The sequence below is a fragment of the Coturnix japonica genome, chromosome 11 (assembly GCF_001577835.2).
Source record: "Coturnix japonica isolate 7356 chromosome 11, Coturnix japonica 2.1, whole genome shotgun sequence".
In the NCBI taxonomy this organism is placed as follows: Eukaryota; Metazoa; Chordata; class Aves; order Galliformes; family Phasianidae; genus Coturnix; species Coturnix japonica.
In genome coordinates this window covers 2,121,109-2,147,808 of record NC_029526.1, presented here as the reverse complement: position 1 = coordinate 2,147,808, position 26,700 = coordinate 2,121,109, and the positions used below count along the sequence as shown (strand labels likewise).

General features: G+C 39.2%; 1 protein-coding gene across 4 annotated transcripts; it reads right to left on the bottom strand.

Moving 5' to 3' along the window:
- Nucleotides 1-1,216: 1,216 nt before the first annotated feature.
- SLC7A6 (solute carrier family 7 member 6) lies at nt 1,217-26,693 on the bottom strand. 4 transcript variants are annotated; one of them, XM_015873547.1, is made up of 11 exons: nt 26,592-26,693; nt 25,765-25,818; nt 21,457-22,029; nt 17,693-17,818; nt 16,211-16,355; nt 14,926-15,049; nt 6,327-6,430; nt 5,187-5,283; nt 3,989-4,138; nt 3,079-3,262; nt 1,217-2,080 (listed from the first exon to the last, which is right to left on the bottom strand). In XM_015873547.1, exons 3-11 carry the CDS (start codon nt 21,986-21,988, stop codon nt 1,986-1,988), a joined length of 1,557 nt encoding a protein of 518 aa, XP_015729033.1. In that variant the 5' UTR covers nt 21,989-22,029; nt 25,765-25,818; nt 26,592-26,693; the 3' UTR covers nt 1,217-1,985. The 4 variants fall into 4 exon arrangements, with proteins under 4 accessions (XP_015729033.1, XP_015729034.1, XP_015729035.1 ...); XM_015873548.1 differs by having other exon boundaries at nt 26,554-26,657; XM_015873549.2 differs by lacking the exon at nt 26,592-26,693 and adding an exon at nt 26,042-26,297.
- Between the last annotated feature and the right edge of the window lie 7 nt (nt 26,694-26,700).

The following is a 26,700-nucleotide window of genomic DNA, read 5'->3' as shown; positions in this document are numbered from 1 at the left end:
ATTTTACATGTAAACCTTGTAAAATTGGGATTCATCCATCTGGCTGATCCCTAACAGTAAATCAATCTTGTAATACTGAACATCTCCTTCACTATAGCAGTCGCTTCTGTAACAAGTATCTCCCAAACCTGACAGTTACTTGTTTAGACACTTAGAAGTATTTCAACACTCTCCTACTTAAGTCCATAATGAATGGCTAATGGGATGTTAGATCAACGTCAGTCATGAGCTGTAAGTGCAGCAGGGACTTTGTGGTCTATTAGTTCTGAATGGTGATCGCAAGGTAATGGAAACAAAATGCTTCATTTCTTTTCAGGAAGGATACTGTGACTATTAAACTGTTGCAATCCTAATCTGTTAAAACTGTGCTGCCCATTGGACAGATGATTCTTAATTTAAACACTGTTAATACATACTAATCATACATAAGACTAAACAGCTGCAGTAAGAAAGCTAAATGCTATTTTTTAAATGAAATAGCAAGAACACCCTGCATGTTTCTGTTCCAACTGTGTTCAAATTTCCTCACCTGGAATTTTAACCTTATATACAAATGCTGCTTCTTGAAAATAGCCCACAGTCTATTTTGCATTTTCTGCAACTTGCAGTTATCTATAGCTTTTTGTTTATGATAACCTTGGATGAGAAGTCAGTACAAGAATCCATATATACTCACTATTATTCAAGGAGATGATGGAAACATGCAGCAGTTGAAGGAGACAAGGCTTCTAGCAATAATCTTGTGGTCGCAAGGTAAAGTTCACCTTAAATGCACAATAACTGTACACATGGACAAACTCAGCTGAGAGCAAAATTCTGAATTAAGATCATATGAGTGTTTTTTGAAGGGTATCTTGCTTTGCTGGCTGAACAGCAGCTTCATGTTACCCTTTGGTACAAAGGTCAGTAGCAGCATCTCAATGTTAGGCTTAGAGCTGTTTAGTTACAAATACTACTGACTGGCATCAGTCTGTAACACACTACTACTCCTTCCTGGTTTCCTGGTTTCATTCTTATTTTCTTTTCCTGCCACTTAGTTTTCAAGATATAGTTGCTGCCTCAGACCATTATATTTGCTATAAAAGAAAAGTGGTCTGTTCTGTGAGTTTATGGATAGTCGTTTTCTAGTGAACAACAATGAAATTCAGATGGGGACTTCTCTGACTGAAGTAATATTGCAAATGTGTGTGTTTGCAGACAGTTCAGAAACAAATGCTTACAAGCTTCAGACTGAACATTTTAATTATTAAAGTTCTTTATAACCGTGTAGATGACTCTACTAACAACCTGACAGGAAAGAAAGAAAACAATCATTGAATCCTAAATCAAATCTTCAGCATCAAGGAATCTGTATCATTTGAAAGGTTGCTTTGTTGATTAAATTCTTGCCACAGATAGATACCACATTTCCATGTAGCGTATGGAAACAGTAAGTTTCTCTTGAAGGGATAGAAGTCTTTAAACATAGTAGCACAATTTGATTCATTTTTCTGCTAGTAATGACAAAATTCATGGTGTGATGTGGCCAGTTGTCTTCTGGGATAAGAACTGAGATGGCACAGCAAATCATTTCATGCAAACTTCCATCATAAGTTGGAAATGGCTTCCGGTCCTTTGACTCAAAGTGATTTTCAGTTCAGTTAAAAATGCATTACTTCACTTGCAGGTTCTGCAGAAATCTCATTTGATCCATTAGCTCTTACCATTTTACTAGCATTTCTGAAGAAAATTCAGAATGAAGAGTATTTACGCATAGCTTTTGTACCTGAAATGAGTAGGTAATAATTATCCAATAAAAACCTGCCCTGAAAATACATCTCAGTGCAAGCAGATGACGTGAGGGCATGGTCTACGCAGGACTCTAACTGCAAGTACTCTGAGCGATGAGTAGAAACAGTTTTCCCACTTTTCCCAGTTCCGTTTATTCCCTTTCACTGCTGTAATCACTTTACTCTCCTTCCTGTTCTTACAGTGGCTTTCAAATTTTAGTTAGATTTGTTTTCTAGTTTCTTTTCTTCATTTGTGTCCATCTCCGTTAAAACACAGCAACAGAGCAGCTGCATGTTTCGTGTGACTACATCTGCAGAGGAAATAAAAGATAGATCAGAACTGATGCCCATCTCAACTGTAATTATACAACATGTATCCGAATAAGGACAGTTAATCATCAGGAATGCTGGCTCTCTTCTGTTAAGGGAAGTACTAACCAGAAAAGAAAGCACTCAGTATTTTCAAACAATATTTAAAGCGGTCCTGTTGATTTCATTATCTCTTGCCTAGGCTGTTTTTCCTCTGAAGCACTCTGCCAAGTTACTGAAGTAAAATCTTTTTTTCCCCTCTAACCAAGAGTGTAAAATTGGTAGGAAAAAAATGAAACAAAACAAAATACAGTGACAATATTATTAAGTATTTACATATTCATTAACTGCTGCAGCACCACATCCTGTTCATCCCAAGATTATGCTATAGACTTCCTTCCTGCATCCCTTGTTACAGTTTTCTCAGTAACTACAACAATGCAGTGCTGGAAAGAAACGAATCATTTAACTGCAGTAATTCAATTGAAGGAAAATTCAATCTGGATCTGACATGAACAGCATCTTTAAATGCCTGATACAGTACAGCAAGACAGTTTATTTGCATTGCCAAGAACATCCAGCCCTTTCACACTAATCAGCCTAAACTAAGGAAAAAACTTCTCATGTGCTAGGTTAAACCAGACTGTTTAAAAAGTGAGGACAAAATCTGTAGGGAGAGTGAATAAAAATGGAACGTATAAGCAAACATAAAATCAGTATCCCCTTTCACTAGGTCTAGCTGGGATGCAGATAGCATTCTTCATAGCAGACCATATGGTGCCATGCTTTAGATTTGTGACTAAAACAGTGTCGGTAACATCTTACTTGCTTCCCTTCTTCCTACCATTTCCCCAATCCTGCTGCAGAGGGTGGGGAGCTCTGTGGGTGCTGAGCAGCCAGCTGGACTCAATCCACCACAACTCTTCTCATCAACAAACTCAGATTCACCCACTACATTTTTCTCTTTCCTAATAACATCTACATCTATAAAGAAACATACCTAAAATCTTGTTGATAAACCGAGGTCTCCTTGATGCAGGTAAATAGACTCCCAGGAAAAAGACTGGAATCCCAGATAAAGCAATGGCAATTCCGATCAGCGAATTTATGGTGTCACTATAAAGTGGCACAACCACGAGAAATACTGAGCATATGCAGAATATTATTGGGAAAACCACACTGAGCTGGAGACAGAAAAAATAACACAATGTTATTGAGTTAACTGTAGTCTACAATTGTATGTGTTTTGTTGACAGTTATAACCTCTTCTCTCTGAACCCCTGTTTGTGAAATTGTTTGTTCTTCTTTTTGTACATCTGATTATTTAGAACCATTACAAAAAATAAACCAATAACACAGTATGAATTCTTCAAGAGAACTGCTGCTAAAAATCACAAGGTACAGTAAGTACTCTGTGTCCAAAGAAAATGTGTTGCAATTGTTTTTAAACAAATCCATTCAATCTCAGGAAACACAAAAGACTTTCTCACAAGGCATATAAACTTTAGGTAGGAGAAAATGATAAGAGGACTGCATATTAAACTGAAACACCAAAAGAATTAAGTATGGCCTACAGTGACAGAATTAACTTAAGTATTCCTAACTTGGGATTTCTAATCCAATGAAAATTATTTTAGGGGAAAAAAAGTTCCCTACATCAGCCTACTGAGACATTTTTCAGTTGACAGAGATGTGATGCTGACTGAAGTAACACACAAAAAAAGAGCACACTATTAAGACACCTACTTATTCTCATCTAGCTAACAAGCTGTTTCACAGGACAATATAGAAGAAGTTCTGTGTCCTGATCAACTTATAAGCCTTGGGCATAACAAGCATGGTACAGACCTTAGATTAAAGTTACGGAAAAAGGAGGGATTTTAACAATTCTGTATTAAGTAAATCTTTACCTTAAGTGGCCTGGGTCGATTTGGTTCCTTCCAACGTAGATATAATTGACCAGCAATAGACAGACCAACAAAAAACCAGTAACTGAAACTGAAGTAATTAATAAGCTTGAAGACATCTTGCACAGCCAGGTAAATTAGGGTCATAGCACACTGTCAGAAAAGAATAGGACTGGAATGAACAAGAGAAGTTAAAACACACAATTTATGCTCTTCCTTCCCTCCTTGGTGTTCGGTACGAATTTATACCTCCCTCAAACTCTGCAGTCCCAGAAATCACCATGATGACAGTCAATCTGACTCTTGTGCTATCAACTGAACAATTAGTTCTAAGTATTCCCACTGTTGAGATTTACTGATGTTTCCCATGGAGACAGGAGTACAACTACAGTGCTTCTTACAATCTGGCCATGATTAAAAGAAATAATTTCTTCCTCCATATCAGTTTGTAATAACTCTTTAGTATCCATTAGAGGTTTTTATCAGCAAGTTAGGTTATACAGTAACTGAATTTTTACAGTTGATAGAATCTTCATCCTCGGTTGACTCTGCATACAGAAGCCACATATTAATTTTATGAATAGTTTTATCTGTATTTAGCTTAGAGGAAACAAGTCTGCTAACAGATCTTACACAGGAGTCACCCAACGAAAGAATTCAATCACAGTCATTCTCAACTTTCTTTGTTGTTAGTTGTATGGGAACTGTTGAGTCATGGCCTGAAACACTGATTGAGCACGTGGGGAAAGAACCCACTCAGTCCTAGGAGCACAGGTGAAGGCAATTCAGCTGTGTGACAGGAAGGGGTGAAGCCTGGCTGCACCTCTCTTAGACCTCATTTAAGGGCTGACTGTCACTGGGGAAGGATCTTTGGTTGGAGATCTTTCTTCAAAGCTCTTCAAAGACATGTGAGTACTTTTCCTTTGTAACATCATTCCATTTGGGCTTGTCTCTTTGCTATTACACTCCTGTATTGCCCTTCCACTGTACTGATCTGTCTGACCATAACAGGAGTACAGCAGGTTGTGATTTTCTTTTTTTCAGTTAAGAAACTCTTTTGAGACTGTCACTATGTTTTGAACTGAATTTCCCCTATTGTCTCATTCTGGCCTACATAAAAACAAGGTTTTCTTTTATATAATTAATGCAGATCTAGGCTGTCTCAATTTCACTTAGACTGTTGAAAATAGAAGTAACTTACATTGAAGAGCAGTGCTGGCACAGGTGTGAACCTCTCTATATGGATCATAGATAACAGATCAGGAAGGTGACCTTCTCGAGAGCCTACAAAAAACAGCCTAAAAAAAACCAAACAGATCACAAAGTACATATTGAGGCCATAAGACCAGACAAATTACAGAAAGAAATCAATACCACTCAAAATACATTTTTATACCACTAAGTTTTCATACTTTATACTGGAAAATGGACTCAACCTCCCTTGTAAAGATGTACTTTACAACAATCGTTCAAAGATAAAAGCTTTTAGAAACGTGCCATTAACGATCACTTTTTAGAAAACCATCTCCCATACAAAATAAAAAAAGTCTATAAAAAGTGAAATAAAGCACTATCACTATTAAAAATAATAATAATTCTAAAAGCTACTATTGAAAACATTGCAGTTCACAGCAGAACAGTTTTCAAAAACAACCAGAAGAGATGAGTGCATAGTTATATATAGTTAAGTGTGTTTTTTTTTTTAGAGGTCTGGTCATAAACCAATCATATCTGATTTTACTGTCAACCATGAATTGCTCTGTGTGATCTCACCAGATCATATTTGCTCTCTGTAGATACACTGCATAAATTCAGTGAAGTGGAAGGATGTTAAAATGCTTGAACGAATCTTTTTAAATCCAGTAGCTACGCCTATAATCAGTACTCAGGAAAAAAGATTCTGTATTATATTTTATGTTTTTGGGTGGAAGCTTAATAGCAACAGCTTTCTAAACTTTCTTACTTGGAGAAAAAGGTACTAAGAGTACAAAGTAAGTTCAAAGTGGATACATTGAAAAGCAAGAACTTGCTGTAACAACTCTATCAAGTAAAGTGGATGATAATTCAATTCAAATAATTAGAAGACATGAGAACTCACCCCATAGCCAATGTTCATTTGACATTTAATTGTATTCTACACCACAGATACAGACATTTTGGATGAGTAAGGCAGTGCTTAGGGCAGCACTGCATAAACCCACGCTGTGGTTTAATTTCATCTGTTATTTTAATGTAGCTATTTGTTACAGGTTCTAGTACAACACTGCTTTTGCCCCTCTCAGACTAGTGCAACAGTAACACACAAGATACTGAAGAACACTTGGTAAACAAAAAGAGATACCTTGATGAGGCTAGAATTGAGGCATTAAGTCCACCAAAACAAGAGAAGGCTACAGCAATTGGAATTGTCCAACTGAAGATACCAAACACCTCGTCAGCAAATGTCTGATGAAAGAAAAAACAAACAAACATGAAAATATCTGTAACAAAGTCAAAGTTAAATCAGTGTAATCAAAGTTTTTGCTGTAAGGTTATATGGAAAAAATAGAAACTTAGTAGGGTCGATCCATAATGCAGCACACAGCATTTCTCATTATTTTCTTCATTCTAAACAAGAGCAGAACTCTTTACCCAAGCACCTGGACTCACATTCTCTGTTCACATAATAATTCTTATAAAAGACAGCAGTGCTCTTACAATTTTCTCACCAATCTTAGTACATCTGATTGTGTCTAACATTATTAATGAGCTCAGGCATAGCTTATCGACTATTTTCTTCTCTTGCTTTTCTAATTTCTTATGCAACTCATTTTTGCCCTTTAGCTCTGTCATCAGGACCTCTGGGCTCTAGTTTCACAACAAGGCTATTGGTTAACAGAGGAAGTAGTTTTTCAGACAGACATTTGTTAGCAGTGCTAGGCAATACTGCAGGCCAGCTGTGATGTGACCTTCCATAACACAGTGCCAAAACTAAGGAGCCAGAAGCCTCATGATTTCAAAACATGTAGCAAGAAGTACTGAACACCAGTGATCTGAGAAGCACAGTGCAAACAGATAGTGATTTGCATCCTAACTCATTACTTCCATTATTTCTTTTCCTGATGTGAACTAACAGTCAAAGTAGTGATGGGATCAGGTCTGCATTAGCACTAAATCATTACAGAACAGCAATAGATGTACTTACACATCGGTGGTATTCAAAAACAACACCACCATCAAGATTTTTTGTGTAGTTTTTGTGGGTAGTAGGACACAGTAAATACCCTACATCTCAGCAGGTAGCAGTCATTTACACATCTTACGAGCCTCTCTAGATCAATTCCTCAGTTCTCTTAACTGTTTTCAAGACCATCAGACACAAGAAGCCTATAATCTAGCTCAGCATTCTGTGGATTTATCTTTTCTACTACAAGATTTTTCCTTTGGATCAGTTTTTAATATCCTGATACATTCAACCATCTCCCTCCTTGGCCTCCCTTTGGAACTACTACTGTCACCATGTTTTGTTTTCTTTTTTTTATGAACAAGGAAGTCCAGTGAAAGTGAGTTACTGTTCAGAATTGGCCTTTGTTTATAGAACATAAAGCTGGCTTTCACAGCAGTCAATTTTTGACTTAGCTGTTCCAAGAACAAGATTAACAAAAGCAATGCATTATGATACGATTTTGGAATGGGTTGATAAAACCTACATTAAATTCAATTGATTTTTTTTTATTATTATTTGGTGCAGTGAGGGATTGATTTATTTATTTAAACAAAACTCTGCATATAGCTTTGGTCTGAGAGTAATTAACTGGCCAAGTTTTGGTTTTATGTCAGTAAAAGTTTCCTGTTTTTTGTCTGGGCTGACCAAGTGCTTTGTTCAGCACACCATCCAGGTGAAGGTTCAGAATCCCCTTCTGCCTAGCTGTACACTACAATCCATGTTAAAAAGGAAAATGTATTCCATCCTTTTGTGTAAATTAGTTCAACCTCCAAGACAATAGGATTTCCTGCTGCTAAGGGACAGCACAAAAGTACGTACTCACTTCAATGAGAGCACTGCCAAAAGACTCAAAGTTAACTGTGATAGTCAACCTAGTTCTTACTGCTCCTCCTGACCTCTCCTTCTTTGGACACACTAGCACATGTTCCCTCAAAATGCAGCATCAACACAGGGGAAAAGAAAAACACATGCACACAAACTCCCATGGAAGTTATAAAAATCAGGTACCGTGGATTGCTCATTTTCAGTCCACTGAAGCAAATAATAACTTACATTAGTAATATATAAGATTTTTTGCTGCTCAAGATTAACTACAAGAATTTAGTGCTTCTCTCAGATCTTTATCAGATCTAAATGCAGCTCTGACAAAACTCATCTCACAAAGCAGAACACATTCTGTAATAACCCAGTGAAAGCATTACAGCTTCTCCAGAGCAGGTTAAGAATGATGAAAACTCTGACAACTGTTACAAGGGTCTTCAGCTGCTTTAAAGGATGATATTTAAGCCCGGAGTGCCTCATTTCCAAAGCCAAACAGCAAGTGAAGTTAGATACCAGCCTTATAACTGCCAGAGGATTTGTTTTAAATATGCAAAGGTAAAATACAGAACTCACTCAACATGATGTTAAAGAATTAAGTTGTTTAGTAAGGTTGCTTAAATGATAAGCATTGAGGTAAGTAACACTAACAGCTGCAGTTAAAAAAAGAGAAAGAAAACATAATGATGTAATCTTATGCTACAGGATGCAAATCAGCTGGAGAATCTTCTTCCCCAGAAGGCAGGTGTGTGTTTGTTCTTTGTAAGTGCTTTCCAGTTCCTTTTGGAACATCCAGTACAGGGCCATTACAGAATGCCAGACACGAAGCTAACTCAAAGTCCATTTCCATCCTATCACACACATCCTATCTTTCTAAGATACGCTAGTGTTATTTCACACATCTTGAAAAACAGGAATCAGTCATATGAGCAGTAAAACCCAGAGAGCATTAAGGCAAAGCTATGGTATCACTTCCACCAATTATACGCAGATGAAGATGTTACACAGTCAGTGTATTCCAGAAGCAGACTGTGATTCTAAGATATGTATGAACTGTTGATCCACCTCAAAGGCTAAATCATTAATTTTCCTGGTCAGCTCCCTTGAGAGAGAGTAACCTAATTAGGGCCTTTACCAACAGTACCATTTCTGATTTATTTCTAATGCTCTGATTGGGATTCTTAAGAGAACAGAAGGTGGAGCATTAACAGTAAGAGCTTAACTTTACTATGTAAGAACAGGCAAAAGACTATTTTAATTCAGAATGATCTATGAAGTTCAGCTTGGTCTGCCAAGTAGATCTGTCTGCTAAATGACATTTCAGCAAAACAAAGTTGCTCAGTTGAAAGGTATCTGAAGTGAACTTTCTAGAGATAGTGCCTAGCTGTCAGGTATAGACCCAAAGGTTTTGTGCAGGTTTTCTACTCATCTTGCTTTCAACGTTAAAAATAACTAAAAAAATTAGCCAAGTTCTTACATTAGTACTAATACATAGATCATACTTTTATCCTTCACTTACATGCTAGTAAATCCTCCAACACTTTATTTTGACAGATGCTAAGAAATGTATTCACCAAGGCTATGCTATGGTATTTCATTAGCAAAGGATGTTACTGAAAAGTAAGTAAAAGCGGCCGTGATAAGCATTCAATTGCATGCATATCAGATGGTTATTCTGTGTAAGAAAGAAGGGCGGAGAAAAGTACAAAAAACAGTCAAGTAATGAAGCACATATACCACGTGCAGTATGCCAAGATAAAAAGGAAGGGAGAAGAGTTAGCGGCTGCTTTCTGCTTACACCATAATTTTCCAACCATGAGTCCTCCATAAAAGAGCTAGGGCTGGGCTCTGAACTGAGCATCTGACCAACTACCCCTACTTCTGGGAGCAGTGAAGTGCATTTATACAAACAAATGAGCTGGCAGCAGGGGAAAGAATGGAGCATTTGGAAGGGTATGTGGAGGATGACAGAGGAGCCTACCTGGAGGCAGCTATAGCAGAAGCATTTAGTCCACCATAACAGGAGAAAGCCACCACTATGGGGATGGATTTCTTCTCAGGTTTCTTCTGAGAAAGTCTAAAGAGCAAGAAGGATTAAGAGATTAAATTGTCATCTCTGCTATAGTCTGTCAAGCCCTGTAGCCCAGACTTCAACTAGAACTGCTTCTAATAGCTAGGAAACATAAAAGAATTTAATGGCTTATACAGCACTTGCAATCAAAGATAATGTCTTTTTATGCTCTCCCATACATTGGACATGTAAGATATACATATATACACACACAGTGTAGAAAGACATGCACCTAGAATCACTTCCTTCATTCTGATTTTCTTCCCAAATGGCCAACAAGGAAAAATAATGAAGGAAAAAGTCAGGTGCTCCCAGCCATGCACTTCTCAGCTGGACTGCCCTTGTTTCCTCACAACTGAAATGTTACATATTACTCCCAGAAGAACTACTGAAAACTGAAATACAGCTTTGTCTAAAGACATGAATGACTAATTTAACTACATTTTTGACCTGTCTTAGTTTGATCTCATGATCATCAACCGGGACTCAGTGAATGGTTACAAGAATACTTTCTATCCTTTTAAGTGCCCAAACAGTAGCTCTATACTAATGCTCTAAACTAAACGTAGCAGGAGTTATCCCACATAAAGAGCTGCCACAACAAAACACGGGGGATACCACCTCACACCCAGTAGTTCAGGCACACAGGACAAGCAAAAAGACCCACATTTATTTTAGGAACCACAAGATGAGAACTTCATCATACTTGGCTGCACACAAAAGTGCACGTGAAAAATGGCAGACTGCACTGAGAGCACATTGAGCTGCAAACAATGCTGGCAAGTCAGAAAAACAGAACTGAGCAGATGGATAAATGCAAAGAGAAAGTACTCTAACAGGAACCAGAAACTCATACAAAGCTATACTGAAAGATTATGAGCTACTTTGATTAGGAAGGCTTAAAAGGCAGCTATGGGGCCTCCTTAAATAGCTCATTTCAAGACCTTATTGCACATGCAAGTTTTTCCAGGCTCGGTTCTACAACATTCTTGCCCATATTTACCTCACATATTGTGTGAAAGAGATGAGAAGTCTGGCTAGTATCTATGAAGTGCAATTAATTCTGTTATGACTTTTCTCTTGAGGCAGACTATAAACACATCCCTGCATTACAAGACTGGGCAATCTGAGCTGTTTTCTCAGTTTTCAGCTTCCCAGGCCCTTAAGGGGCTAATTCCTAAAGGAAACAAAGATCATGATCTATGGCAATCAGGAAGCTGCTCAAATAAAAAAGCCACTGAGCACATCAGGTTTCTCACTGTCATAGATTACATTTGTCAAGATACTGTATGACATCCGTTCAGTTTGACCAAGTTAGATTTATTGCTGAATATTATAAAGGCAGGAGAAAGGGAGAACATCAACTGGGAACACAGGCAGAAAATTGTAAAGGTGACACAAAGACATTTAAGAACAAAATGTTCAGATCTCCTGTCGTGTCATCCGCCATTCTGTTGGTTGAATCATTTGAAGAAGCATAATTATCTCTTTGTATGATTCTAATAAACAGTTCTTCCATTATAAGGTACGGAACATGCATTTCATCCAAAGGAACTTTACTGGGAGATGCAAGTGTAACCAAGGACAGTGGATGTGACATAGGCAGCTAAACACAAGCAGGTTTCCCTCTTCAGGAAAGAAGCCAGTGACTGGCCAAATAAAGTAAGGGAAGTAACACACAGGGTCTAATAGTGACTTGGCAATTTCTGGCTAAACAGAGAAAAGAACGATTCAAACGTTGTTTAACTATACACTATGGAAAATATAAACTGTTAAGTCACACAGACTCCTAAGTTCCTATTTCACTGGAGGATGAGGTATAGCAAAGCATAGTCTGTTCTAGAATATGAGCACACCAGGTTAAATTGGACTGATCAGTGCTGGAATCACAAGATAGAATTGAAAGACACAGCTGAAATTGCCTGTGGATTTGGAATAAAGATGACTGAGCTGTACAGCCTTGTGAGAGGCTTCATGAACAAAAATTCCTGTGGCACTCATAACTGCAAAAAACAGCTGTTCAAGGACATGGGAAACTGATATAAAATTTCTACCCTTTAGTCTATATGTGTGCTACAGAGGAACTGCTTCATGTGCGTAGATCTTAACAGCAATGGCTGTGATGGTTTGCATGCAAAAGCAAAATAAAAGTGAGAACTGAAACACAGACAGGAATCTTTGAGAAAGGAAGTGATTTGCACATGATCAGCAAATAGCCAAATGGTATTTGCAGGCTCCTAAGCCAGCTGCTGCCACGGTACTTCAACAAAAAAAGAGCTTTAAGTCTCAGAGCAAGGGGCAGCTTCCCTTTTAGGAGGGGCTAAACCAGAAGATATATTCCAAGAGCATACAGACTGCATTCACCTACTGCAACTTGAAATATCAGCAAGTATTACACAGAGTTTGAGTCAGATCACCAGTTCTACTCTACCTCATTCCTTACTGAGGTCCACATTAATTGTTAATATATTAGCAGACCATGCTTAAATTTAGTTTCTAAAACTGGGCAATTGAATTTGTATCAGCAACAAAAAGGAATCATTAATGAGTCATATGTTAAGTTCAGCTGAACTTCCACCTTTTCATTCTAACAGGGATATAAGTAACGGCACTCAGCAGAACGCTGCTTGCCAGCTGATAACATGTCTCAGCAAAATGCCTTCAGACAGTTATGCCTTTAGTTTAGTTAAACTTTTAAGCACAAGTATTTGGCAATCCTGAGATCTAATGAAAAAGCTCAGCCTTAGATGTCTAAAGTCAATCATCCCATTAAGTTCCATTAAAATTATCACTACCCATAAATCCCCTGGAATCTCAAACACACTTTCATTCACATTCTAGTCACCTAATATCTCAGCAAGTAATTAGATTGACTGAGGATTAAGTTACCACTAAGCCTTTCTTCTTCTTTTTTTTTTTTTTTTTAACTTTGCATTTTCACATGATTCCCATAATAGAGAAGACCTGAGCAGTTCTGTGCACTGCAATTTCATGTAAAATTACAGTGTATATGTGTATAAATACACACAAAGGTATATATACACAAGTAAATATATACTCACTTTTGATCTAAAACCATGTCAAATAACTACATGAAGTATAAGTAAAATCACAGAGAATTAGCCTTGGGTTTCACATGCATATTAATATACAGGTATCCCTGATCCCTTCTTTATCTTGCTGCTCATTCCTGCTGCAGTACAATCACGTGTTATGCACAGCCACAAAGACTGGACAGGCCACAAACTGAACCTTTCCCCCAGAGTTAGCAAGGTGGATCAGTCTTCCTGAACCCATTCACCAAAAACCCTCTGTGACAGCAGCAGCCAGGAGCTGGGCAGTAGGCACAGTGTACTCTCGGTGGGCAACCTGCTCTGAAGAGTTTCATTGCTGTCAAGGCAAAATATTTTCCAAATCTTCTACAAAAAACAGCATTGTATTGCTTTCCTGAAGTCATGATGGACAATGAACTTTGTACTGGCTTTTAGTTTTGTCTGGATTAGTTCATTATGGAGAAGAATTAAAAATACCATTGAGAGTCACTGAAAGATACTACATATGGGTTAACAAAGCCTACAACAGAAACCTTCCTGGAGACTTTATTATCCCTTTGTATATGTTGACTCAAATATTTCCACCATTGTCTTCTTTTGTTTCATTCTGAAGTGTTTCATCAAGTCTCTAATGATGCATTTTATGACAACTTGCCATTTCTACACTCGAGTTAAGAAGAGGCCAAGAATTAGAATTTGTCTACTTTCAGTATGCTTTGAAATAAATGTCTGCATAACTACTTTAGAGACAACAGCATACAACCCACATTTACCATTAACTATTCTGCAAGCTTACATTAAACACCAATACTCAAGTTTTAAATACATCAAATAAGTGCTCTTGCCTAACCTTCTGCCCAAATGCAGTTAAACAAGAGTTTGCTGATTGGCTAAACCAGTTTTTATTACAGTAATCCTTTATGGGAACCAAGCACTATTTGCTTTATTTTGATTAATTTAACTCTCTCTGTCCATTATCTGGCTACTTGAATTTTAGGAGCTACATGAGAATATAAAGGGGGAGAAGGTTATTTCTTTCCCTCTAGTGTAAATATCCAGGAAGGCGGTGAGATTTTGCCCCTAAAATCTTAAGGATACAGAAATAAGAAATACAGCTACAGGAAAAGGAAGCAAAACAAAATAAAACCCCTTCACTTTTGTATAATGACCAGCTTTGAGTATAAAACATGTTTTGTCCAGCTTTCATTTTAAGAAGCTTTATACTTTAATTGGACTTGAACTTCTATTTGCATACTAAAAAACCCAAACACTTTAAATATTAAAAGTTGTTGGTGAAATTAATACAATCTGGGGAAGACATGGATTTATGTTATTGGAAAGGAGATGCAAAGCTAAACTTTGTCACAGCTAATGCAACACATTGCTCCCCAGATATGCATCACACCAATGAATACCCACACAGAACCTTGAGCTTTTTAAATACTGCAGCATGAAGGAACAGAAAAGGCCATTATGTACTAATGAGTCTAATTTACAATCAGCTCAAAACACACAAGTCTGGTTAGCTTCTATGCAAAACACATTAACAAGTTGTATCTGAGCTTACTTTATTCAGTCTGCTCATATATTACTATTGCATGTGATTTCATTAACTTTTCTATTTTAAGACAAAAATTTCATGGCAAATCTTTTCTTCTCTCTGTATTCACTGAAGCATTACAGAAGAGTAAGGACATTTTTTCCTGTTTTGTTCCACTTGAGAAACACGTGAAACACATCCCAAAGAAGTGAAGGGTGAGTAACATAGTGAAGTGCTACACAGTCAACTTACCACTGCCACAGCATCACTAGAGAGAACAGCCTGAACATCCAGCACTGTATAGTAAGCTACATTGGTCATAATGTAGATGAAAGTCACAATTGGCATAGACACAGCAATAGCCAGTGGTAAGTTCCTGTAAGACAAGTTAAAAAAATAAATAAATCAAACCTGCAGCCTAAGGAAAAAATCAGTAACAGAATTATCTCACTGATTTACATCTTTTACCTTAGAGAAGAAATGTTCTTCAATACCCTAACTTTAGGGTTTCCAGATTGGTGACTACAGCCTTCAAATCCACCTGCCTTAAATTATTTCCGACTACCCATGTTAAGCACCACAGATAGAATCCAAAGGAGCAGAACTCTGAGCCACTGCACTCATTCTCCCTGAAGAATGCTGTAGCTCTAGCATGAGAGCATGGAGATCCACTACATCAAAGCAAAAGCCTTCATCTGCTCTCATCACAGCACAGAACAAGTTAAGCAGGCTGCTTAATACTGGTGATTATGGACATGGCTTAGTAGTAGGCTTGCAGTGTGAAGTGCATGGTTGGACTTGAAACCAGACATACACAGCACTACTTTCAGCCTTCCTCTCCCACTCACTCACTTTAAAATAAAAAACACGGAATGGTGACAATTATGTAAGTATATTTATTATTTATAAGTAGTAAGTATATTATTTATAAGAAATTATCCACTATTTTATATTTTTAATACACAAATCTACTGTTAAATAAATGTGCAGCACAGAGCCCTGGGGTAACAGAAGGAATTCTACAAGTCCACTGCTGGGAGAACTGAAAGAAAACAACAAAAATTCTTACGTTCTTTATCTTCCAGCTATAGCAATCCGAGCTGTTGCTTATAATAGGAAGCAAAAAATAATAATCAAATGACATTCTATTTTTAACATAAAGGTGTCTGCTTACAGACTCAGGACTGAACAGGACTAGTGTAGTCAGCCACACTTTCACACCATTAATTCATGAAAAAGATAACATTCTTCAGTGTTAGATTAGAATTACTGCACAAATATAGGCCAGACTTACATAACTACTACATTGCAGCATTAACACCTGTTGCAACTAATAGCAATCTAGATCTAGACTCATTAGTTCTCACAACTGTGATTAAAGCTAATAATTCTTAGCTGATGATTATCCATGGCCTCACCATCAGTGTATGGAGTAGTTTTCATTCATTTCTGTATAAGTTTAGAGCTCATTAGCAAAAGACAAATACAAAATGAGCAGCTGGGAATAGCCAGGTTTTAGAAAGCTCAAACCTCTCACCTTTCTGGGTTTTTGATCTCTTCGGTCACAAAATTGAGTGTATCCCAACCAGAATAAGAGAACAAGGCAGAGTAGAGAGCGAGGGAAATGTCTCCGACATCAACAGAAGATCCCTCAAAAGAGTTTTGAAAGTGTGACGAATATCCTGCATACAGAGAAGACACAATGAGCTGTGGGATAATTAGATTTGTGGTAGCGATGGTAATGGAAGGACAATTGGACTAGATGATCTTGTAGGTCCTTTCCAACCTTGTGATTCTATGATAAATACATCCAGTAGTTTCCTTCAGTTTGACACACAGACACAAGAACTCACAAATCATAACTTCTTCAAAGCTGCTTACTGAATACTTTCTTCATTTCCACTCTGTGCTTCAGCCATGAGACTAAGCAGAGCACATAAAACACTAAAAGCTATGCTCTGTGGATGCTACTACTACTATAACTACACTCTTTTGTGCCTGCACAAAACTACCTTCCTCCTCATGGCTGTTGTATATGTTCTTTACTTTACACATACAGACCAAACACGGAATGGTGACTTGTTATGCCACTACAAAATGTCCCCTGCACTACGCATCCCAAAGTCTTTAGACTTCATCAGAACTGGACAGGGAAGTATTTGAGGCCTCTTATCTACCCTCACATCTATTTCCTGCTTTTTATCCTAATCACAGATCACTATTCTCTTGACATAAATGTAGGCAGAAAATAAATAAAATGAGCCAGTGAGAAGTAGTTAGTATGGAACAAGCTTAGTACCTGCAAAACAGTCATGCTAAGGATGGAGCACGCTGGCAGGGTGCTCACCTACATTATTCTTGCTCCATTCACAATAGATTATTTCAACAATAACCACTTAGAGCAAAGGACACAAATGGCCAAGAAAAGGTGCTTGTGGCAGCCTGAAGCATGGCAATTTTATTTATTCTAAGTTACATCTAACTATTCTAAGCATGTCGAAGTTAGTATAGTAATAAATCCTCCTCAAGGGAAAGGGTAAGAATAAAACTTGCTTGAGAATTTTCTCCTTGAAGGCACAAGCCCAGCACAGACCAGACACACACAGAATCCCCAAAGGCATCAACTTTCTAACTTCCAACAGCTGTAACAGAACTCAGCGTTTCAGCACAAAAACAGCCACAAACTTTTGTCACATAGATCTGGTCACATGTCCTTACATGTCTCTCTAACTTCAGGTTCAGTCACCTTCCGACCTGCACAAAGTTAATTTTGTAAAAACAGCCCTCAGTTGACCTCAGTGCAAAGTAAAATGTTCTTTCACGAAGTTCACAGCTTTCTTCACTCCCGCTGTATTTTGCTTGCTCTGTATTTTTCGGTTTTCCTTTATTATTCCCCATAACAGGCAGTAAATGGCACAAAATGGCTGAGCAATCAGTTACCTTCTTTCTCCTAGATCAAAGTCAACCCAGACAGGACAGCTTATCACAGTATAATATTGCTTTATGACTATATGCTTACCCTGGCATATTTTAACAATTCCAGTTATGATGATGGCAATAAGAGCAGCAACTTTAGCATAAGTGAATATATCCTGCACCCGCGTTCCCCATTTTACATAGGCACAATTTACAAATGTTAGAAGACCTAGGGGTGGGGAGAAGAAAAAAAAAAAATTAAAATGCAATTTAAACATTATTTAATTTAATTCATTTCTCAAAGATAATAAGCACTCACCTCCTACATTACTACTTAGATTAAACTAAGCAGAATACCAGTATATAGGTATTCAAAACACACTGGTTGGAAACAAACCAAAAAAACACACAACAGAGGAAACACATTTTAAAGGCTCATAAAACACAGTGTTTCAAAAGAGGGAAGGAAAAACCTTCCCCACATTTGTGGTCCTCTAATAACATGACCCATTTCCTGGTTACCTCCATCAGATACATTCTGCAACAATTTTGAAGCTAGAGAAACAAAGACATGAAATTATTAACAGTATTGTTCTGATTAATGAAAGATTATCCAAAAATTCCTTTAAGTTAATTATTAAAATAGTGCTTTAAAAGGTTCCACTCTTCCTTGTTAACTCTGAGGATCAGTTCAACATCCACAAACTATCTAAAATACTGAACTTGCTCACAGGCAATTCATTGCACTTTTCCAGCTGTGTTATACTGAATTAACAACTGAGACTAGAACAGATCTGACCAAATGGCATGGTATGTAACTAATACAATATTACTAATGCAATATTACATCAGAGGATTGAAACAAGATGATATTTAAGGTCTTTTCCAACACAAACTATTCTATGATCCTGTATTTTTAGGAACTGGTGGCAAATAATGTGTAATCAAAGTATATTCTTCCCTCTACCCCACAATAAATCAGTGTCAGACCTATTTCACAAGACTGAAATGGAACTGGAGTTCCAGATTTCACAAGTATTTTTCTAACAGCAGCTGACTAAACTTACTCATATGATCAACTTCCCACAAAAATGTTTTTCAAGCTACTGTTGAAATACATTGTTTTCGTGGCTCTCAGCACTTCACTTTTTCCTCAGGCAGAGAGCCAACCTCTGCCTGAACTCCGATGCTGAATACTTCATAGGTTCAGTATTTTCAGGGTCCTTTACTCAATAAAACACTATCAGTGAACATTTTGCTTATGCAGATCATCATCATTATATATTTTATTCCAACCCTTATGTATTTTCCTCCAGTTCTCAGTGTTAGCAAAAACATGGTCATGTTCTACTGCAGTTTTTATCTCCACAGATTTTTCTTGTGCTACGTGTTTTTTAACACATGCATTAATACATAGAAATACAATTTGATAAAGAATTAAGGTGGCAGCACATCAAAATCAGAGATGTGATAAATTATTTCCTTTCCAATCATCCAAGAATAATATGATCCAATTAAGATATAAATATAATGAACATAGTTACTAAACAGAAGAGTAATCATGTAAAAGGTAACAAAAGAAAGGTAATGATCTCACTGCTGGTGCGGGTACAACAGAACAGCTGAACCAGACTCCACAGAGCTTGGCAAGGGGGGAAAAATAGTTGTATCAAATTTCAGAAGGCAGCACTGCCAGCAAAGAACGCTCAGGAAATAAACAGCTCTGCTTGGTCTCCGCTCTTCAGAGTTAACGACTGGTATTACTCACGGAGTATTTGCTCACAGGGTGTATTTCAGCACTCAAATATTTTTTAAGGAATTTTCAACTAGGAGCAACTGTTATTAGCTCTTTCTTATTCTGAGTTGTGCTTTGGTCTCCAGATAAAATGCTATTCTGTCTCTGGACTCTTTAAAAAAGATAAATGAAAGAAAACAATGAAGAATCTGAACAAGTCATGCCCTTTACCTACGTTATTCTCTCATGCTTTCTTCAACTTAACATCATTTGGCTACTTAAGGCTGCTGAGAACTGCCATGTTTAGATCTGCAGCACCAGATGCCAACCCGATTTCCAAAACAAATGACAAACATTGCTGTGTAACTCTAAAACAGACCTCACCGGAGTACAAAACACCACCACAAGCACATTTATTCTCGCATACAACCTATACATAACCAGCATTCAGACTTTGGCTGCCAGCAGCTTCATTAATACAGCATTACCCTTACCCACAGGTAAGGACTGACACAACTTCAGCCCTGCCAGGGAACAGCATAGGCTTCAGCAACAGCCACATGAAGCTGGAGAGCAGGGATGAATGTCAGCAGAGGCCTGGAACAAGGCAGGACAAGCATTTAAACCACAGCATGGGCTGTTACAATCAGTCTTTCATCTCCATGACTGTGACCTTGCTGTCATGTCTCCAGAAGAAAGGCGGGGGGAAGGGGAGGAAAGGGGGGAAGAGAAAGAAAAACAAAAGGTGCTAGATTCCCTCTCTTAGCAACAGATCTGTGCCAGGATACCTTGGGACAGTATCTGTTCAAGGAACATGGACATGATGTTACAGGTCCTCCATTCCTGCCCTGAAGCTGTCATGGCAAAATGTGTTCATACATCTGGGGGGGTGGGGAGGGAAGGGAACACAGTTGAGCAAGCTGACAGATATTTCTGGAGAAAGTATGAGATTATTCTTCCCATTTGCTGTGTCCCTTGGCCCACATGAGTGCTTTCCCAGCAATAACAAATTAACCCCCTAAAAACGGATATGGGAGTGGTTTACAGCTAATTACAGAGCTCAACTATTGGAAGCACACACTGCTACTGTGCCTGGTCCCTCTCCCCCAGTTCTACACAAACAACCACACAAGGAACATCACAGCTATTTCAACAGGCTCCCTGTTGCCTCAGAAGGGAACCAACTAGGAACAGCACATCTCCCTCCTGCAGCAGCAAAAAGCTCGAGTTCCCTGTCAGCTGTATGACAAGAACATCAGGCTGACAGGGAGTGCAGGCTCCACATGCAGTGACACTGCACAGTACATAACCAAAAGTTGCCACGCAGACTTCCTAAAAAATATTTTCACTGTGTACTGGAAATGAAGAACATGGATGTAGAATAAGCACTTCATATGAAATACCCAAAGTCAAAGCACACACTGTACAATCAGTTCCATTCTTTTCATACAGCAAAACAGTCCTGATTTGAAGCATATGATGATGTTCCTCTATACTGACTAACCAAGCCAGCTATCTGACTACAAACATTTCAGTGTTCTATCTGCACACATGATTTCCTGATTTCAAAACAGCTTTACAATAGGTACAGCCTTTTTTTTTTTTTTTTTTTTGATGCTACTGTTAACCACAAGCATAAAGAACCCAGAATGAATGATCATCAGCAGGGTTTGGAATGAGGTCACCTTTAATGCCCCTTTTCAATTCAAGCCATTCTGTGAATCTCTGACCTTCTGAAAATCAACCAGAGAAATGACCTGATCACGTCTGTACGGAGAAGTTACTGAAAAATAAGTTACAGCAGAATTCACAGCATAAGAACAACTCATAGACCATACCAAGGATACCTTAGGGTTTGATTTAATATACCTCTCTGAAGGAAAACAAACTTATTTTCATTTTTCTCAGGCAAGTCAGCCTGGAAGAGTCAAACACTGTTCTGCTTCTGAATTAGAACATATCAACTGACGGAATAGTATTTCTAAGTTGTTCATATGTTGGAAACAGTTGTTTTTCCTAGTGTAATTCAAATCATTTCAGTACACAACAACACTGGGACTCAGTAGGATTTGATTAAATGAAGCTTATCTGCAGATAAAAAAAAAAAAAATTACCGTGGTAGAAATACTTACACTCACAAGCAGCTGCTATGAGACGACAAGCAATATATGGAGGATCACAAGATGGGAAGAAAGGCTGAACTATGTAGTTAGCAAAGGTGATTGCAATAACAGCCTGACTAGTTGGTTCAACAATTAGAAGTGAGGTCCACAAACGAATAAAAGCAATGAAGCTCCCAAAAGACTCCAAGATGTACGCATAACTGGCTCCTGATTTTGTAATAGTGGTTCCAAGTTCAGCATAGCAGAGAGCTCCAAAGACTGAAAAAATCCCTCCAATTGCCCAAATGACTAGAGACAATCCATAAGATTTGCTGTAGATGAGAACTCCTTTGGGTGAGACAAAGATACCTGAACCGATCATGTTGCCTACTATCAGGCTTATCCCATTTAGCAAAGATATTTCTTTCTTTAATTGCATTGTGTTTTGGTTTCCATCCTGTATTTCAGAGTGGTCATTTGGATCTGTCTTGTCTGATTTACTGACGGGGCTGTATTCAGCCAGTGAGCTATGAGACTTAGCATAGTCTGTCCTTTCTCCCATTGTGGAAGGGCTGTGAATTCTCCACGGCTCCGAACTGCAATCTAAAACAAGAGAGACAGCTGAAATCATGATAAAAATTGTTATCATGTAATATTCTTGCCAAGCCTTCTTTCCAACTTCCCACCCTATGTGAAATCCCCTTTTATTACTTCATATGCGTCATTACACAAAGAGAAATCCATGTGTAGTTAAAGCAAACAAACTAACTAACCAATGTACAGACAGCATGACACAAGTGCCAGCATAATTTAAATAGAGAAAGGAATTTCTAACTTTAGGGAAAAAATAAATAAGTAGAAAGGACAGAATTGAGGAACTGCACAGCTGAGAAAGAGCAGAGTCAAAATGAGGAAACAAATAAATGAAAGCATTCTAAGACCAAAGTGGAAGTCTGAAGCATGAACATAGATTTACTGCAGTACTAACAAATCCATCAAATGCCAACACTTACACAGGTAAGTTGTAAGTAATCTAACAGCAGGACTGCACGCTTCATCAATGTAATATAGGCTATTACCAGAGGCAACATGAAGAGACACTTAGTCCAGAATTCCCTTCATCTAACTGCTGATTTGTATCTCATAATAGTTTGCTTTTCCTTTTTCTAAGCCTTCTCCAATAACCTTCTAGTTAGAGGAAGTTTTCCAGAGGGAAAACTTAGTAATCAGACTTTTCCTTAATTACCCAGCCAACATCTGTATATTACTGTACAGGAAAATTGGCTTGATGTCACTTGACTTCATTAGTTTTGAAGATACAAAAAGGATAAAGACTATTTTCAACCAACAAACAAGGAACTGAAACATCGTTTTTCTTCAACTCCTGTGAATGTTCAAGCTTCCTTCACATCAAAATAGAGGCTGTGTTCTTTTAAGTAATGAAAAACAAGATCCTCAGTCTGTTTAGTTGAACATCTTCTCATTTATTTGCTTCCTTTGATATTTTAAAGAAACAGCCTAAATATGCTTCATTACTAAATACACATTCTATCAATTTATACAACTCAAGATCTTATGTCATCACGTGCCATCAAATTTCACTTTTAATTAGACCAAAGCTTCTCAACTGTCCAGAAACTCTGCTCTTTCAGAACTTAAAAGCTGTACTGCTATAACAACTCACCCCCAGGAGAACTAAACTAATTAGAGAAGAGGAATCCACATCATTTCCATATTTGAGTGTGCTCATACGTGTGCCCTGCAAAGGAAACTTCAAGCAAGTTCAGCTCACCAGTCCTTACCAGTTCTCCTTGCTACTTTGTACCTAGTCACTCTTCCTAAATATGCACCTGTCTTCCACTGCTTCTGCCAAATGCATTTGCAACCACAGACTGATTGATCTTCTCTATTTGGTGTAGTAAAGTCTTCAGAAAACAGCGTGGCCTGTAAGCTTTAAGATTATTTTATTTGCTTTGAAAGAGAAGGTTCAGTTATAATTGGCAAATCGAAAACATAATAACCAAACACAAATATGATTCAGTCGTCAGGAAGCATAAATGTGTAAAATAGCAGGACAAGTAACCAACACAGGTGTCTTCTAATTTGATGAGCACCTATCTCTAGCAAAAATAGCACTTAACTTGAAATTGAAATTTAACTTGAAGTGTCTACTTTGTCTCAGACAGGACACTGGCTGCAGACATATTCCTGAAGGCAAATGACTCTGGAGAAATCCTAGCAGGGAAAAGAAGAGTAGAATAGCTACTACTATAGCATCTGATTGAAAACATGCTACATGTAAGCACACAGCTTTGTGATTTGCTACACCACATGCTCTAATCTCTACTCCCATTTCTTCCTGGAACACCTTTCAAAGCACAGCTTATTTGGAAGCATCACTTTAAACAATCAGGCATTCTGATTATTTTATTCAAATCAATTGAATCATTCTAATTAAATCAGACTTGAGTCTTTCACACATAGGCACGTTCTACATGGAGACATTGTCATTTACCTCATGGTCCAAAGTCCAGAGGTAAATTTAATTACCTGTAAGTACAGACCCTATCACTGTTCAAATGCCTCCATCTCAATTAGCAGCACATGACTGCTGTTCTACACAACTTTCTTACTGATGACCTTGACTGTTTCTTGCCCTACTTTACCCTACCTGAGAAAGAACGACCACAGTATCCTCCCAGCCTCACTTTCCTCCTAATACCCTTTCTTCCTCCCCCAGTCTGCTTTTGTTATTCACAACTTTAGGTATCCAACAACATTTAAGGTTTGAATGAAGGTGTGTTTAACAGCTCACTCAAGATTTGGCACTTGGTTCTCTTCTCTAACCCTGTTTGTTTTATACCCTTAAAGCCTTCAGGGCAGGAATTGCTTGTTCCACTGAGTCTGGTGTCTTATTACACCAGGTGAGAATCAAAACTACTGGCAGGTTTGGGGTGTTTCTTTGGGTTACAAACTTCATTTAACCAGAACTAAAGCCAGTTGTTTCAACCAACTGGAAGCATATTCTACACACACATATATAGACATACACACCCACCAAAGAAAGGAAGTGAGAACAGAGACTAGAGGAAACTGATCTCAAGGTTAGAAAATATAAGAAGAAAAGAAAACAACCACATATTAGAATCTATTACTCCGGCACAAGGCCGCTGTTTTTGTGCAAACAGAATGTATGCTTGGAAGGGAAGAACAAGGGAGGGATAACATAGTATCTTTTAACACACTGCAATTCTGTAATAGCTAGAAACAGAAGTCTAACACTGCCAAAGCCCTGCCATAGGACTACTAAGGCTAAGGCAGGCTTGTGACATCACATAAGCTAACACGTGTATTTCTTCACCACTCACCCTTGCGCAATACAAAGTCTTAACCTCTTGTTTTTGCTGATGGTTGCAGCTGTGAGGAATCTTTTTGCTGATTTGCACGGGATTTTTACAGGAGTAACAGTGTCATTGACATAGAAAGCTTTGACAGGAAACCAGCACATAATGATCTGAAATTAAGATCACTTCAGAAGTGGATATTCTGATAAGGCCTATCACATAGTGGCCACATTCCAAAGGAACTAATGAAGGTTAACCTGCCTTTAACCATATACTAGCATTGAATTACAGAGTGACCTTCCTTCAAGAACAGGGGTAGAGGAAGACCCCTTTGTCCCACTCAGCAGGACAGCGGCTGTCCAGATGGGAGGGAACCTCTGAGCCCATGTCCAATACCGAACGCTCACATATAATACCTGTTCACTAGAAGAGATGACCAGTATTCCTGCCTCTGTCTTCTGCAGCTCTCTTGACTACATGAACTAAACCTCACATAAACACCTTCAGGGAGTTAAGCACCAGCAGAGCAAAGGTCCCAGAAATGCCTATTCCTTGCAATGCATGTATTTAGGTACCTCGCAGTCTGAGCATTTATGTGGGAAAGGCTTAGTCTGTCTAGGATGGTTCTTATTGCTTCTGGGAGAGAAAAATCCTGTCCAGGCCACACGCAGCCAGCAAGGCCTTGTGACAAAAGTAATCCCCAATGTAAAGATTTAACCTGTTCAGCCAAGTCTCCCAAGCTCCCTGAGCACAGAATGACAGTCACTAAACTCAGACCCCCAACCCCAACCCATCCCCACCATTTCCACTGACTGCGTCCCTCAGCGCCCCATTTCTGCCTCATTCTTCACATCGAATAAACCAACACAGTCCTCAGATCAAATAAACGAGCTTCTAACATCCGTTTTCAAGAAAGGGCAAGGTGTGTTTATCAAGTAAACTGAGTCATTTCTAGGTCAATTATTCACTCGATGGTGTATCGGTAAATACGCACCTGTGTGAAGCTGTTCAGCAAAGCCACCCACGTGCTCTGAAGCCCTGAGAACGGCTGTGAACATCAGATGAAGGGAAAATCAGCCCATTCACAAGCAACATAGCTAATTTTGCTATAGTTCCATACAGATCTACCCCAGGAGCAGATTTCTAACCCAGCCACCTTAAAGCTGTGGAACCGAGCCAGCTACGAGTGGAAAACAACGCGTCACTGTACCACTACGGCTCCGCATTGCTCACACTTCCCATTTATTCCCTGGAAATTCAAAGCAACTCACGAGTTCCCGGCACACCGCCCTCAGCCAGGAGCCGGGTCGGGGCAGCTGCAGGGAGGGGATGTCTGGACTAACACAGCTGCAGCTCCCAGCACAGAGGCCACGGCGGTGCCAGTCACAGCGGCGTATAACGCTTAGACACCTCAGTCCCTGTGGCGGCCGTTGCAGCGCGGCCGTGGCTCCGTCCGCTGTCACAACACCCCGCAGCGTGCGGGAGCTGCCCGGGAAGCGCGAGGAGAGTCAAGGGGCCGCTCGGGGCTGTCCCTGAGGAGCCCAGCTCAGCGCCGCTCCGCGCCCTCTGGGCAGCGCCGGTTGCTATTGCGGCGCTGAGGAGCCCCGGGGCGGAGGCGGCAGCCGGGCGGGCCGAGCGCAGCCCCTCAGCGCCCGCCGACAAACCCGCACGGCTCCTGCACCTGCGGCTGCCCCGCGTGCTGAGCCCCCCACCCCGCTGCCCCCACCCCGCCACCCCGCAAGGCGGCTCCGGGCGGCTGTACCGGCTCGGCTGCCCGCGTTACCTCCGCTGCTGCCGGCTCCGGGGATGCTCGGTCCTTACCTCATGCGCACGATGGCGGCCGCTCCGCTCCGCCTCGCAGCCCCGCGCCCGTCACGATCCGCCCCTCCCTCAGCAGGAAACCGCCGCGGGGCCCGAGCTCTCGCCCGGC

Excerpts from the sequence above, each read along its gene's own strand:
- SLC7A6 (XM_015873547.1), bottom strand. The coding sequence starts at position 21,988 with ATGGGAGAAAGGACAGACTATGCTAAGTCTCATAGCTCACTGGCTGAA. Across the intron at positions 17,819-21,456 it reads CATAGCAGCTGCTTGTGAGT|GTCTTCTAACATTTGTAAAT; the intron begins GTAAGTATTTCT and ends CCCCACCCCTAG. Across the intron at positions 4,139-5,186 it reads TGCCAGCACTGCTCTTCAAT|TGTGCTATGACCCTAATTTA; the intron begins GTAAGTTACTTC and ends CTTTTCTGACAG.